Source organism: Acanthochromis polyacanthus, chromosome 5 (assembly GCF_021347895.1).
Source record: "Acanthochromis polyacanthus isolate Apoly-LR-REF ecotype Palm Island chromosome 5, KAUST_Apoly_ChrSc, whole genome shotgun sequence".
Taxonomy (NCBI): Eukaryota; Metazoa; Chordata; class Actinopteri; family Pomacentridae; genus Acanthochromis; species Acanthochromis polyacanthus.
In genome coordinates this window covers 18,150,347-18,165,149 of record NC_067117.1, presented here as the reverse complement: position 1 = coordinate 18,165,149, position 14,803 = coordinate 18,150,347, and the positions used below count along the sequence as shown (strand labels likewise).

General features: G+C 39.7%; 1 protein-coding gene and 1 non-coding gene across 2 annotated transcripts; one reads left to right on the top strand and one right to left on the bottom strand.

Annotated features, from left to right (window-relative positions):
- Positions 1-409: 409 nt before the first annotated feature.
- On the bottom strand, positions 410-13,794 carry ccdc3b (coiled-coil domain containing 3b). The gene is made up of 3 exons (XM_022204727.2): positions 12,991-13,794; positions 6,625-6,799; positions 410-2,237 (listed from the first exon to the last, which is right to left on the bottom strand). Exons 1-3 carry the CDS (start codon positions 13,347-13,349, stop codon positions 1,944-1,946), a joined length of 828 nt encoding a protein of 275 aa, XP_022060419.1. The 5' UTR covers positions 13,350-13,794; the 3' UTR covers positions 410-1,943.
- Positions 13,795-14,658: 864 nt separating this feature from the next.
- Positions 14,659-14,731, top strand: trnar-acg (transfer RNA arginine (anticodon ACG)). The gene has a single exon. It is a non-coding gene; the product is annotated as a tRNA-Arg (tRNA).
- Positions 14,732-14,803: the final 72 nt, after the last annotated feature.

The following is a 14,803-nucleotide window of genomic DNA, read 5'->3' as shown; positions in this document are numbered from 1 at the left end:
GTGTCAGTCAAAGAACCACAGCTGATTAAAAATGTTAGATGAAACCATCCTCTGTTACTGTTGGGACGTGTCTGGAAAACTCTGCGAGACAAAGGGGTGTAATACTAAAAACAGAAGACTCAGAAAACCAACATTTCCATGGAACTGTGACTTACAAAATCTGACTGTAGTCAATGAGGTCCTGCAGAGGAAGTATTGATTATCTTGTTTGATTTACATGCTGCTATTTTAAAAGTTTTACATGTAACAATGACTACATCTGGAACTGTTCTGTAAGTCCCAACAAGGCCATAATCTGTGGTTGTATTATTTTTCTTGTTGAAATTCAATTTTTTTTCAGATTTCATCAAACATTAGCACTTCAAGAGAAAACAAAATCAACTGTGACAAATAAGCAGAAACATTTAGTAAAAGTTAATTTATTTTTAAAAAATGGAACAGTAACTATTATAAAACTGATAATACTATTAGCAAAGCAAGCCAGATGTGTATAGTTTAGAGAAAGCAAAATAATAAGAGCAAATACAGAATTTATGATATAAGAAAACTTTCGTTTCTGACACAGAAAATGCCAATCCTGTACCGTGTCGGGCTCACAGGCCGGACTTTATAGGTGCTCAGCACCCTACATTCAAATACAAAATGAACTTTGATTCAGAAAAATCATTTGAACAAAGTGGAATGTAGACAAAATGCACTCTTGGGAAAAATTCACTGAATTCAATGAATCACTGCACAGGTGAAGAAAAATGGTGTAACGTGATCTTGGTACATCCTCTGTTCCTTTGTAGTTAAACTTACATACACAATCAGATTAATATGTATTTCCACTTACACCACACACACTTATTTTAGCTCACAGCCTTGCACATCAAATATTTTTAAGCATCCAAAATCAACCTAATGCCAAACATTTTTAAGAGTTAAAAAAAACTTTTTTATTTGACAGCATTCAATTCACAAAATGTTTGTATACCCCACTCCTTTTGGAAATGAGAAATAATTAGAATAGATTTTTGACATACTGTATAAATGTGGAGTCGCAAAAGACAAAGTCTGATTTTAAGCATTTTGAAAGTATTTCAAAACTACGTACTGCTAGTATTAACACGATGCATGATGTGTCCAGCACAGAAAAAACAGTTACGTCACAAGAGATATTCAATTTCCAATGTTTTGACATAATCTATGTGTTTCAACAGTGCATCCATCAGCTATAAACGATGAGCTTTTGAATATCTGGAGAATGTTTGTGCTGCCACTTAGACCAACAAAAACAACGGTAAAAGTTGGAGGACAGACAGCAGCAACAGCTATTCAGAGAGAATTATCATTTAAAGAAAAGGCACTTTATGGTATCAATGACACAAATGAAAACAACTTAAAGCTGGGATGGGCAGTACTGTTTTGGCATCACTGAGTAAAAACCGAGAAAATTATAACTAAAGTTGTCTAAGGGGAAACTAAACTTCTGCACCTCTACTTGGCTCCATTTTCAGACTTTAGAAAATCCAACCTGTGACGGGAGATTTGGGGGTGTCGTTCCTACTGATTGGTTTACAAATGCAAATGCTTGTTCTTTTAGACAAAATCCTGCAAGAAAACTTACAAAACCAGCATTGGCACCGACAAGTAATGCCGTCCTAAAAAATGGACAAAGGATTCATGACTCTGACAGTGAACACAGTAAAACGCTTGTCAGTATCAGCAAAGCATTTCCATGATGGAGAAAACATTGCAGTTGCTTCAGCATGAAGTTACATTCTGAGCTTGTAGTTCTTTTCCTGCCTGCTGCAGCTTTATTTGATCTGAACTGTTAAGTATTTCTGCTGTTGCTGTTACCTCACCCAACTTTTCGCTCACTATCTTTTCAGTCTGATCTGCCACTGATGCTTCATAAGGAGCGAAATTCGCTTTACACAGAGCAAAGTAGTGTGAGAACTCTATTTTTTAAGCTTTTTAGAGAGGACCTTTTTAAGTGGCTGGGTCTTCCGGTCCTGGGTTGTGTCCTGATCAGGGTGACTTTGGGGCGTCTTTGACTCGTAGAGCTGCTTGAGGTTGAGGGTCTGTTGCTCCTTTGTTGTTTCTCGTTGGGCCTGACGTAGCAGACGTTTCATGGTCTTCACCTTTTCCCTCAGATGGCCATTGGCTTTCTCCAAGGTACGAACTTTCTGGGAGAGAGTCCTCACCCTCTCTTCCTCCTCAAACAGAGCTTTCTGCACCGTGGAACACAACAGCTGAGACGAGAAAAGAAAAAGATGTGTTTGATATTTCCATCTATTACAATACAACAAAAACACAAGGAGAATTTCAGTAAGTGCACTTCACTTGAACATGTTTCTAACTGTGACTCAATACAACATTCATCTCCCTCACCCCAACCAGTCAAGGCAGACGGCAGCCCTACCTGAGCCTGGTTCTGCCGGAGGTGTCGTTTTGTGACATGAAAGGTTTTCTTTCCACTGTGCTGGCTCAAAGAGACAGTTGGGTTTCCTTCAGTAATATATTATTTTACGATTTTGACCTTACAATGTGAATGTGAAGTGTCCCTAGATGACTTTTGTTGTGAACTATGTAAATAACACTGAACTTAACTGACATCAGGTCAATTTAGACTTCTTTTAAGGCCAGTATCAGCTTATTTTCTGCAAAGTTTCCCACAGAATTTCATCTTTGACTGCCATTAGGGTGAAGTCATATTTGGATTTTTGTCACATACTAAATACTGATGTCAGACTCAATATGTTTCTGCTACATTTATGACGCAGCACCTGACAGATGTGTTGTTTTTGATACTGGTGTTCCTTGAGAACACGTCTGGCATGCTCCTCGGACTGACACATGGTGCCAATAGCCCCTAAGTCTTTCAGCGTATTCCACTGTTTGTGTATAAAAGAGCCCGAAACAAACAAGAATTTAAAAAAAAGAGAAGGATCGAAGAAAAATCAAGAAATTAATCATGCAGTATTTCGAAGATTATGTTTTCCTTGCTGTGGAACAGTCCGTTGGCTGTTCCAGTGACATAATGTCATGCTCTTTAGGTAACAGTTAATTTATAGAAGCCAAAGACAACACAACAGTGTAGCGACTAAGATCAATCTGTGGTGAGGAACTCAGTTGTACATGATACTCCCGCTATTCCAGCGAGACACCACTGTGAGATGAAACTCAACATGTCTGTGAAGCTGTGGCAGACAATCCAAAGGGCTGGACCTTTCCTAGGTGTAAATAAAAATGAGCTCCAGATGCCTTCGACTGCCTGCCTGTCTGCCTGAGTGTGGATTTCCTCAGCAGATCCTAATGCTTCCACATGGGCCGGTGTAAAACTCTGATGTGAGTTCTCCACCATCAGATAACAACCGCGAAGGGTTTTGAGGAAATGTTAAAAATGTGCTGCCGGCTGCCGGCCCACATCACTGGTTAGTACATTTACTTGCTGTAATGTTAGCTGTGGATTTTCCCCCCATGTGCTTAGTTATACCCCAGAGGGATTGCTGTGGAAGTATAAAACTTAAAGTAAAAAAAAGAAAAAGACATTTAGAAGTCGAACAAGCAGAAGCTGTAAAATATCTGTTGTGTGCACATATGGCATCATTTTCACATAAACACATTCAGTTAGAGACTGATCGAATACCAGCCAAGACTGACTTGTCAGCATACTTCTCCTACATTTTGCTGATTGTTATTAAGTCTGTTGCACAAAAACAGCTACAACATACAGTCAGGCAAAGTCACATCTAAAAGCAAATACTCCATGCAGTTTGGACATATGTAAATTAGGGGTCAACAATCACTGGCCCGCCAAATAATTAGGATTTTTCAGATTATTGGTATTGTTTATTTATATAAATACAACTTCACGACAACATAAATGAAGTCATAAATGCATTACTTCGGTTCCAATGCAGCTGCCTTCTTTTGTGATCCTGAGTAATATCCCAACCCCAGCACTGTCTGACTGGTTAGAAGTCACAAGTAATAGCATATTAACACTAAAATGAACAATTATGGGCATAAATAAACAAAGGCATTTCAGCAAACCTTAGCATTGAAATTTTGGTGTTATACAAAATTTTGACAACATTTTCATTTTTACAAGTCTCCATATATCAATTTTTAGCCTCCTTGATTACTAAGGATTGGCGCTGAAAAATGTAATATCTGTCAACCCTAATATGAATAAAGGCATAAGGAACAATCGGGAATATGCTGCAGTATCCAATATAAAGAGAGAAAAGAGAAGAAAAGAGCAGGAGGGACAAATTTATATTAAAAAAAACACAAAAAACACAAAAGCATGTGAGAGTGACGCTTCTAAATGTATGTTTTTAATGGCAACATGGAGCAGCAGGTCTGGTTAAGCAGGGGAGGGTCAGAAGGCTGATGATGTATCCTGGAGTAACACAGGGCACAGCATATAGCTCTCAAATGTTAGTAATTATCAAAAACAGTTTTATGCATCAGATGAACCAAACGCGTAGGATGATATATTAAACTCAATACTAAGAGTTGCATTGTAATTGTATTGAAAAGTCAGTCTACTCTTGGTGCAGCAAGTAATTAATTTAGGATGCAGAAGTCCACCCATGGCAGGTCACGCTGTATGTCGCATATGAAACAAAGCATTAAACTGTCAACTATCGTTGCTATTTGCACATCTACGTGAGGAAAATCTGCAGCTCAGAGGTAAGCTTGCTTTGCTTCTTCACAAAGATGTGGCAGGGAGGATTTAAATGGAGGTTTGAAAGTTATCATTATCCTCTATTTAACTATTAATCTAATGCTACTGAAAGCTGTGTGTAAATGGAGAACTGTAATTTCTAAATGTCTGATCGGTCCAGCAGGCCTTCTACTGTGTCTGACTGTATATCTTCCAAATATCTTATTTCAGTAACGAAGCTTGCAGTAAGGTGTCATCTCCCATTTCAGACAAGGCACAGTTAAAACCTAAGAAGAAAGCACAGGCTGCTGAGGGACTTTCCATGATGCACTGAGCTCCTCTCCTCTGTATATCTCTCCATACATTTACAGACAACCATTGCATGTTACTAATTTTGTGTCTTCTGTCTCTTGTAGTTTGTGTTTTGCTCTCTCTGCAGGTATCTATGGCTGCGGAGCTACATGTTTCCGATCTGTGGATACTGGTCTCACCAACCTCCCCATTGTTTGCTGTTCTCCTTTGTGTTCTCTCTCCCCTTTACCCTCCCCTTAACCAGTCGAGGCAGATATCCACCCTCCCTGAGCCTGGTTCTGCTAAAGGATTCTTTGCTAAAGTGAAGTTGTTTCTTCCCACTATGGCCAAGATCTTCTCAAATAAAATAGTCTGGATTTGTTGGGTTTCACTCGATGATATAATACTGTATGCTCTTCATCTTACAATGTGAAGTGCCTTGAGATGACTCATGTTGTGAATTGGCATTATATAAATAAAATTGAACTGAACTTAATTCGACAAACAAACATGTATAACTGTGCCCTGCATGGAAGCAAAATTTAGCTATGTGTTCACTTTCATGTGAAATTAAGATCTAATCATCTAATATCACTGCATTAGCGTTACAGACATAAAACTGTGGGAAAACCCTGATTGCTAAAATAATGTTTTTTATTACAGTCACAGTTTGGTGTTAAATATTAAGATGACTTCATGGCATTTAATTTACTTTGATTCACACTGGATTAAACAGTGTGCTGTGGATTGCATGATGTGATCTGATGTGAATTTAGGTGAGTTGTCCAAACAATGGTTGCTCAGTACCAGGAAAAACAAAGTCTGTTTTTATTTTGTTAAGAGGAAATCTAATAATGAGAATGATGTAAGAAAGCAGCACTGATATTGAGATGTCGCTCTGTAATTACAATCACAGGCCTGACCCAAAAGTTTGCTGTTAATGGAAACACAAAACCATGTTTTCATTCTCTTTACCCGTGGCAGATCTTTGCTTTTATGACTACTCAGCAAGTGATTAGAAACAGACAGAAGAGGACTGACCTAAATCAGGGGGATCATGCCAGAGGTTTAAATTCATTAAAGGAGATAAAGCTGTGGTGAGTTGCTGGAAACCATTTATGTGCTGACATGTGGACTCTGAGACAAACTGGAGGAGATTTAACAAAGACAAGAAGCCAGTTTTCCAGTGATGCTTAAGTAGAAATGAGTGTTGATCAATGACACAGTGACAGCAGGGGTGTGAAGTGGACATGTGCATTATTGTGAGCATCTCGGGAGGAGCAACCTTCAAATACTCTCGTTTGCCTTCCGTGATTGATTTTGTTAGTAATTTTAAATGCGCTTTTTTTTCTTTAAATATAGTGAGTTCATTGTCTGGCCAAACCTCAGAAAATGTGCTTCTGGTTTCCCGTGCATTAAGAACAGATTAACTTGCCAGCTTCTTCGCAGTATTCATTTGAAAACAACAAGATATATTACTGAATCTTCTTTGTGTGCACCACAGTTTCTTTGGGTTGTTTTTTGGACTCTTTTCCCTGAAATATCTGTGCAGCCACCATGAAACAAACAGATGTCCCTTTTACTAACTATCTGATACAGACAAGATCAAAATAATGAAACATTTTATTGACACTAAAACAAGTCTATGGTGGTGGTTCTGAGTAACTACTTACCCGGCTGTCCTCCTGAGCCTCCCACTCTGGGGTAAAGCTATGGACTTGGGTTCCTGGTGTGCAGTTGGAAAACTGGAAGAGGCTTGCAAACATGCGGTGGTTGTCAGTTGTGTCTGGAAAGATGGGGTCCTGAAAGTTCACTCCATGGGGGATGATATTGTAGTTCTCATCCATCCTGCATGGAACACAGAGAAAGCATTGTATTGGCACATTGGTTAACAGAGACAAAATCTGGACTTTCAAGGAAAATTTAGGCACATAGGAAAACAAACACAAATGTAGATTCAGACACACACAAAGTAATGTATTATGTAATACTTAATTGTAATCAGGAGTCCATTCAAATGGAAGCAGATGGACTTACTTGTAGCTATTTAACCCAAACTCTCTTTAACTGAGCATTTAGTGGTTTAGTTTAAACAGTTTATACCTATATTGTTTATAAAACTGACAAACATATGCCATTAGTAAAAGAACATTTTTAGGGAGGGAAAGTATCAATGCAGAATTGTTAGCAGACCTCGGTCTATTTTTATGTAAATTCAAGCATTATGTGAATGACTCAAACCAGTGAATTACAAGCCAAAGAGATTTAAGGGGGCATGTTTCATATCTTCAGGAAGTCTTGAAGCAGCGTGTTTCCATACATCTGGATTCAATCTCATATCCCTCCAGGGACATCAAAAGTTTGGCTGTCCCTATCCGAGACTATATATGGCTGTTGGATACGTGGGTATATGTGCATGTTGAGAAGGCAAGAAGAAAGCCGATGTTTTGCTTCAACAGAAGACGTCAAAGGTTAAATGTAATCACTGTGACCAGTAGGTCAGAGGAAACATGGAGCCAGAGAAACACGTCTGGGCTTGACAACTGCAGAAGAAAGAACTAAAAAGAACCCAATTTTAAGCTAAACTGAACTCAATAATTGAAACTCAAACCTCTTTATTGCACAGTGCCAACTGTAGTACATGTTACACAGCGCACAAGCAGCCCATGCACAAAATCTCTTCTCCTTTTGTATTGAGTTGTTTCCCTTCGACAGAGAAGTCGAAATTCTCTAAGGAGTGAAAAGTAGGCAAAAGTTTTTACAGTGAGCATACGTCAGAAGAAGAACACTCAATCTGTCTCATTTAAAGGTCCCGAGGGAGATCCTCAAATGCATTTTTCTCCATATGAGGCTTTGATTCGTCCTGTCCAGAGAGCTTATACTCGTGATTGATTGGAAAGACTACTTTAGTCTGAGACAGTGTTTTGGAGGCTTTTATAGCAGGAAATGAGCATCCACTGGAGACTGTGATGAAAAATTTTCCATTTTTCTAATAGAGCATTTGGGACTTGGTGTTGCACACTGGCCACAACAACAGTCCTTTGAAACTCTAAACTGACCAGTTTTAGGTGAATGATGAGGAGTTCCATGTTAGTACAATTGGCAAAGAGAACAACATGCAAACCCCCATTTTAAGCCGTCTATCATTTCTTTAAAGCAACTGATGAAATGCACTAAAAATCTTTAGGTGTCAAGGTGCCAAATACCACATTAGGCAAAAGCAAACAGCACTTAGAACAACAGCAACAACAGTAAAAGCACTTAGAAGCAACAAAAATCCATAGAAATAATTGTGACACATCTCTAATGAGGGTGCATGTTTTATATCAAACCCAGTAGCGCAATGATCAATTGAAGACATAGCTGTAAAATCCACTCATCTGCTTCTTGCCAAAACATGAGAAAATCAGTAGCTGTCTGCCCTGCAAATATGGAGCTACCACCAGCAGTAGGTTAGCTTAGAATGAAGACTGAAAGCATGCTAACCTGGCTCTGTCTGAAGGTGGTAAAATCTGTGTATGAGCAGCTCTAAAATGCACTACTTAACACTTTGCATCTTGTTCAGCCCATAAGTCTTGCACAAAACGTCACACTGAGCTGCAAGTCAACCATTTTAGACCGTTTAGACCTTTTATTTTTTTAATTGACTAAACAAACATACTCATTATTTTTGGCTTTAGAAGAAAGATAGTAGGCAGATTCAGTTATCTTTCCACAGTGCCAGGATACATCTTCCATTTTTTTAAGCTAGGCTAAGCTAACCAGCTGCTCACTGTAGTCTACACTTAAGAGACAAAGACTGCTGTTATTGTCTACTATTGACAAAGAAGAATTTAAACGTGTATCGTAACTTTCTGTTGGCCACCCCTTTTGGTGCCTTGGAACCAGAAATAGAAATAAGTGTGAACAAACACTGCCACTAGCGTTGACAGTGTTTTCAAGACCCAGATAGCAAACTATGGGTGAATCAATGTTGAATCTATGTTGAGACCTAACGTCGAAATTATACAGAAAGCGCAAGATTGATAAAATGTTGAGTCAACGTTTGCTTTTCAACCATAAATCACACTTTACCCAGATAGCAAAAGATGTTAAATCAATGTTGAATTAGGGTTAAGAAGGTTGAATTGTGGTTACGGTTGAAGACTGATGGTTGGATCAACGTTGATTCAACAACATTTTGTCAACATTGAAGTTTGTGTTTAAAAGATGCCATTGAATCTACATTGCATTTTGGTTTAATTAAAATGTTTGACAGGTCAGTGTTTAATTAATGTTGAATCTATGTTTGCAAACATGTAATCTATGTAAGCAAACGTTGACTCAACATTTTATCAACCTTGCGCTTTCTGTATAATTTCGACGTTAGGTCTCAACATAGATTCAACATTGATTCACCCATAGTTTGCTATCTGGGTGACTGTTCTCCCATTAAAAAACCAAACGAAACTGATCTATAGATTGTTAGTGCAAACAACCTGTTATGATCCATAGTTACATTTCACTATGAGCACACCTACTGGTTGCAGCGATTAAGACTGAAAGAGAAAGTGAGGTGGAATTCTTCATGGAGCCACAAGGTCCACATAGAGAGGAGGTTGGGGTGGTAGGATGGGTTGACAAAACAGTGGACTTAAAGGCTGAGGGTAGTGTCTGTGTAGATTATCAGTCAACTAGGTTACGGTAACCCTAAGTGCTTCAATAGAAGTTAACTCGGTTTCTCTATTTAGTTCCTTCACATCTAAAAGGCATCTTCAGTTCTAACTAACTGCTTTATTCTCACTCCCAAACCACATGACTCTTGGCCCGTTAATGACCCGAGGTTAACAGCATCCAGCCACTGGTTCAGATATGTGGACGACACCTGGGTCAAGATCAAAGGCCACGAAGTAGAAGCTTTCACAGAACATACCAGAAGCATCAAGTTCACAAGGAAGAATGTCAGGGAAAATAAACTGCCTTTTTTGTGACACTTGACTTTAAAGGAAATACAGACGGATCCGTATAGGCCTACTGCTGGACTCTCACCACCTACTGAAACATGCACTAGTGGTTATCCTTACAACACTGAGCTGGGAATATCCCTACCAAGACCAAGGGAACAGAAAAGGAGCACACACATATTAGGTACACATTCAAAACTTGTGGCAACGAGGCCTTTACTAAGTCAGCAAAAAGATCAGTAAAGAACAGTACAAGATCAAACAGAGAAGAAAAGAACAGAGAGAAAAACATTGTCATCTCGAGGAGAAACATAGAAGGATTTTCTTCAAACATAACATCCCAGTACACTTCAGACCCAGCAACACTCTGAGAAAAAAAATGGTAACCTAAGGATAAACACCCAAACACAACAGAACAATGTTGTATATACACTCCAATGCAACAAAGAGTATGCAGACCAACATATTAGAGAGACTAACCTGTTGTTTTACAAGTGGCACAACACAGGAAAGCAAGGTGCTCTACACAAGACTCAGCAGTCCACCTGAAGCTAACACATAAGGGGGTCTCTTTTGATAGCAGAAAAGACAAATGGTTTGAGAGAGGAGTGAAAGGAGCCATCTCTGTTAAACTGGAACAGCTATCTAAACAAACAAAGGGGTTTACAACACCAATTAGTGTACCAACGGGTACTTAGAACACAGTCCTGAGATCCTTTCTTAGATAATATAACCACCATTAACACCATAGGTCATCTGTCAACAGGCAGTTGGGGGATTTGGGTGTGATAACAAATACCTGGGTCTCCCTACCCATCTATTAGAACTAAGGAAGACTCTTGAATGAAGGGTGAAACATCTTCAAGAACAAAAACGACAAGTCCAGTTGCTTTTTACTGTAAGTACTGAGTTAAGCTAGTGTTTACTTTCTGCATCCACAAGGGTCTTTTAGGGTCCAAGTGGCATAAATTTTGTCAACAGATAGTGCATGCAAGGACCAGTGTGGACATTTACATACCCTCCTACATGCCACAATGCTGGTGCACATATGTTGTATGTACAGTACTGCACATGTACTGTACATATCCTCAAAGTAGACTTATGGATGCATAAACTTGAACACTAGTCTAACATTGGAGCTTCCTGTTCAAGCTGGAACTCACAATGATTTGTAAAATGAGGGGGGAGCTGCTTATTCAAGCAATAATTCATACTACAAGTTATGCATTTGATCTCTGTTGTTGTTACAAACCAGTCACAGGAGTATACTGTGTGATAATGTTGCAAATTGTAGGTTTAAGTTGGCAAAAGTGGACACTAGCAGTTTTAATAATTAATGCCTTATTTATCCCTCTCTGAACAATGCTTTGTTTCCATGAAGTCTGTATCTTTTGGGGGCTAAAGCCTTCTGTGAAGGAAAATGTGGTTCAGCATTTGTAGGGGGTTCCCTTGCATTATATCCTTGGTAAACACCAAGAAAGACCACTGGAGTCATTTACTGGAGTAATCGCTGCTTCTTAATTATCTTCAGGTCTGCACTTAGTCTCTGCTCTTTTGTGAATAACTTCAAGAAGTTTCCGATAGCAGCCGTCTGTCTGATTACAAGGATAACATCCGGAAGATTTCAGCATCACAACAGGGGACAACAAAGTCAACCCTGCAGGTATGATTAACTCACACTGGTAAAATTATACTGAAGTCTTTTAGGAGCCATAATCCCACACAGCAGTTCACCATATGATTCTGCATATATGATGTGTAACATGTGCTATAAAAACGCTGTTGTTGTTGGCTGTGCTGCAGACCCTCATGTGCGACAGCCAAATGTTAAACTTGAGGAATGCCTCTCAGTGTCCCCTCTCTGAATATCGAACACTTCATCTGTTTGAGGGCAGAATGTGAGAGAAAAATCAGTTTGGCCTGTCAGCACACGTTCCCTTCATAAAAAGGCATACTGGCGTATTTCAGCAGGACAAAAGGTGGTCCTACCGTCTGCTGGTGTGCTGATAACTCTCCTGAGTGAAAATTCTTTGTAGGTTTACCTTCAAGCTGTTGGGAAATGTCTGGCTCTGTAATTACACTGGCTGGAATGCAATAGACGTTTCCTGAGTAACAGTGTTGTTTCTGTCCAACACAGACGTTTAAGAATAAACCTGCCACATACTTTTTGGAAATTTGAGTGGAAACTTTGGCTGGCAGGTAAATACATTATTAGCCTGAAATTCAGGATGGTATTGTGGTGACAGATAGTGACTGAAAGAGGATTTGTGAGGATAGATGCCAGTCATCTGCCTGATTGAGTCCTATGGGAGTCATTAGGTCCATTTTCCTGACAGTGCAGACCTGAAAAGATGAAGGCTTTTATCAGAAAGAAGTAAGCAGGAGCAGGAAAGAGGAGAAGTTCAATGCATGGATTTTATATCATACACAGAAAACATAAAGCACCGACTCGAAATTAGGATTTTGTCCAAAATATTGCCTTTGGAAACTACAAAATTAGCTGCAAGTGATGATTCCCATCCTTCTAATTTTAGGTTATGTTCACTGCATAGAAATAAGGAGCTGCACGTTTATCTGATGGTTTAAATATTTGTCTGTCTCATGTGTCACAGAGGTTCTGGCATTATGGAAGTCCAGCGTTTTAGAGAAACAAGCTGCACAGCCTCTAATCTAATAAATTGTACATTTAAGTGTGTTATCTTAAAATTAGTAGTGTTCCTGTTTAAAAGAATTCACAGTCATCAGTCCTCCAGCCACATATTTAACAGTCAGCACTCCTGCAATGTTCAGAAACTTGAATCTTCATTGCATTTTCAGACTGGGAGGATAAGATGAGCTGCATTAAGCACAGTGTTTTGAGGTGGGACTGGGTATGAGGGTAGAAGTGGGTCATTGGTGTCATGTCATCTGGATAGACACTCAGACAAATGTTTGAAACTTTAGTAAGTGGGTAAAAGTCAGTTTATGATGGAGAAGTACTACAAAAAGTGAACACTGACCCAGTTGTTTGTTATTATGATGATAGAAAATGTGTGCATCTGTGCGACAAGAACAACTGACTGACTGAGTGGAGGATAGCAGGCAGAGGTGGTTCACCTGAGGAAGAAGTAGTAGTTGTTGTCTTTGGTGACGCTGTAGGAGAAGCAGGGGAAGTAGCCCAGGCCGCTCACATTGAACCTGGAGCCGGCGGGGACCTCCAGCATGCTGCCCCACGCCTGGTCGCACAGCAGCTCGATCTCGGCCGAGTAGAGAAGGTCAGAGTCGTGCTGCCACGGCAGGTAGTTATAGACGCTGTACGACTCCTTGTGCAGCGCCAGCACCTTGGCAAAGACGATGATCTCCGCCAGCTCGGCCCGGCACGCTTCAGTCTGCGGTCTCCAGTCGTGGGGCAGCTGACAGCCAAAGCTCCCATCAGGACCCGCAGCAGCCAGAATAAACGCCAGAATAATCCACATGATGCCGCGAAGAGGAGAGGAGAGGAGAGGAGACGTCTGTGGATCGGTGAGGCGCACCAGGGCTCACAGTGCTGGTGATGAATGAAGTCACTCAGAAAAAGAAAAGAAAAACTGCAGGGCTTTTACCACATGTGCTTTCTTCTACTACTACTGACTAAAGCATACAAAAAGTCAACTCAGAGTAAAGTTTTACAGTTGCCCCAAGTAGTTCCTTCCTTGCGGTCCTTCTATCTCCTGCAGTTCCACTTTTTGCAATTGGATCAGCCCATTCCCACCAGCATCTCCTGCAACAACAGTGCCTCTCACCTTTAAGATGAGAACAGGAGGAGTAAAGAAAAAGAATCCCAGAGCTGCACATACAGTTGCACAAATCCTGCAAAATTACACCTAAAGTCCCTCAGCTCCAAGTTGATAATATTAGGTAGAATTTAATGCAACAACGCCGTCAGAGAACACCAATAAAAGGTTAGACTCAAACTTTAGCAAAGATCAGGGGCGCCCTCTAATGACGATGTGGAACAGCTGAAGTAGTGGTTTTACTTCACCTCAGACCTTATTCCAGGTCATTTTACAGTAAAAGTAGTGTAAAAATCTGTTAAAAAACATTTGAAAGTGCTTTTGTCTTCTGAGCACAGCTGTGGTAGGATGTTTCAATAGAAAAGAATCATAGACTCAATAGAAAAGAATCAACGACAATAACAAATTAAATCCACAGTGAACCTTTGATTAGAAAGCTCCTGAGAGTCATCACTTAGGGCTTAAATTAACAAATGTAGTGGCCTGGAATGGATAATATTTTCGATTACATATCAGATGGTTGTGAGTTCGACTCCTGTCAGTTTTAACGCTTAACTTTTTTTCCGTGCACAACACTGATATAATAAACTTTATTCACACCTACAATAGTTGGATATAGTTCTTACTAATCCACTATTATCAAATATATCATTTTTTATAATTGGCAGGAAAGTTTGCGAGGTTATAAAACATAACTTCAGTATTTTATCCCATGTAAAGAATAGCATTTAGTGTATGCTTGTGCAAGCATGGTTTCATTTTTTATGCTTTTGGACACAAATGGCTTCACAAAAGTCCCTGAAAGTCAACCTTGAAGGTATTCAACCACCAAATACTAATCAAAATCGGTTGAAATAGTGTCCCACAAAAATCAAGTATCACTGAACTCACAGAACAACAGCAAATACAGTTTGTGTTCGGGCTAAGAGACAGTTCAGGAATCTTCGTTGCACTACGTTAGGATCCTGCTGGGTAACACCGAGGGAAAAACCTACCCCGGGCGCTCTCTGAAGGGCCAGTGGCGCAATGGATAACGCGTCTGACTACGGATCAGAAGATTCTAGGTTCGACTCCTGGCTGGCTCGACTTTTAAAAGCATCCTTTAAATGACTTGAAACTGCATAGAATTACATAGTATCTTGGTGTAGCAAAAATAT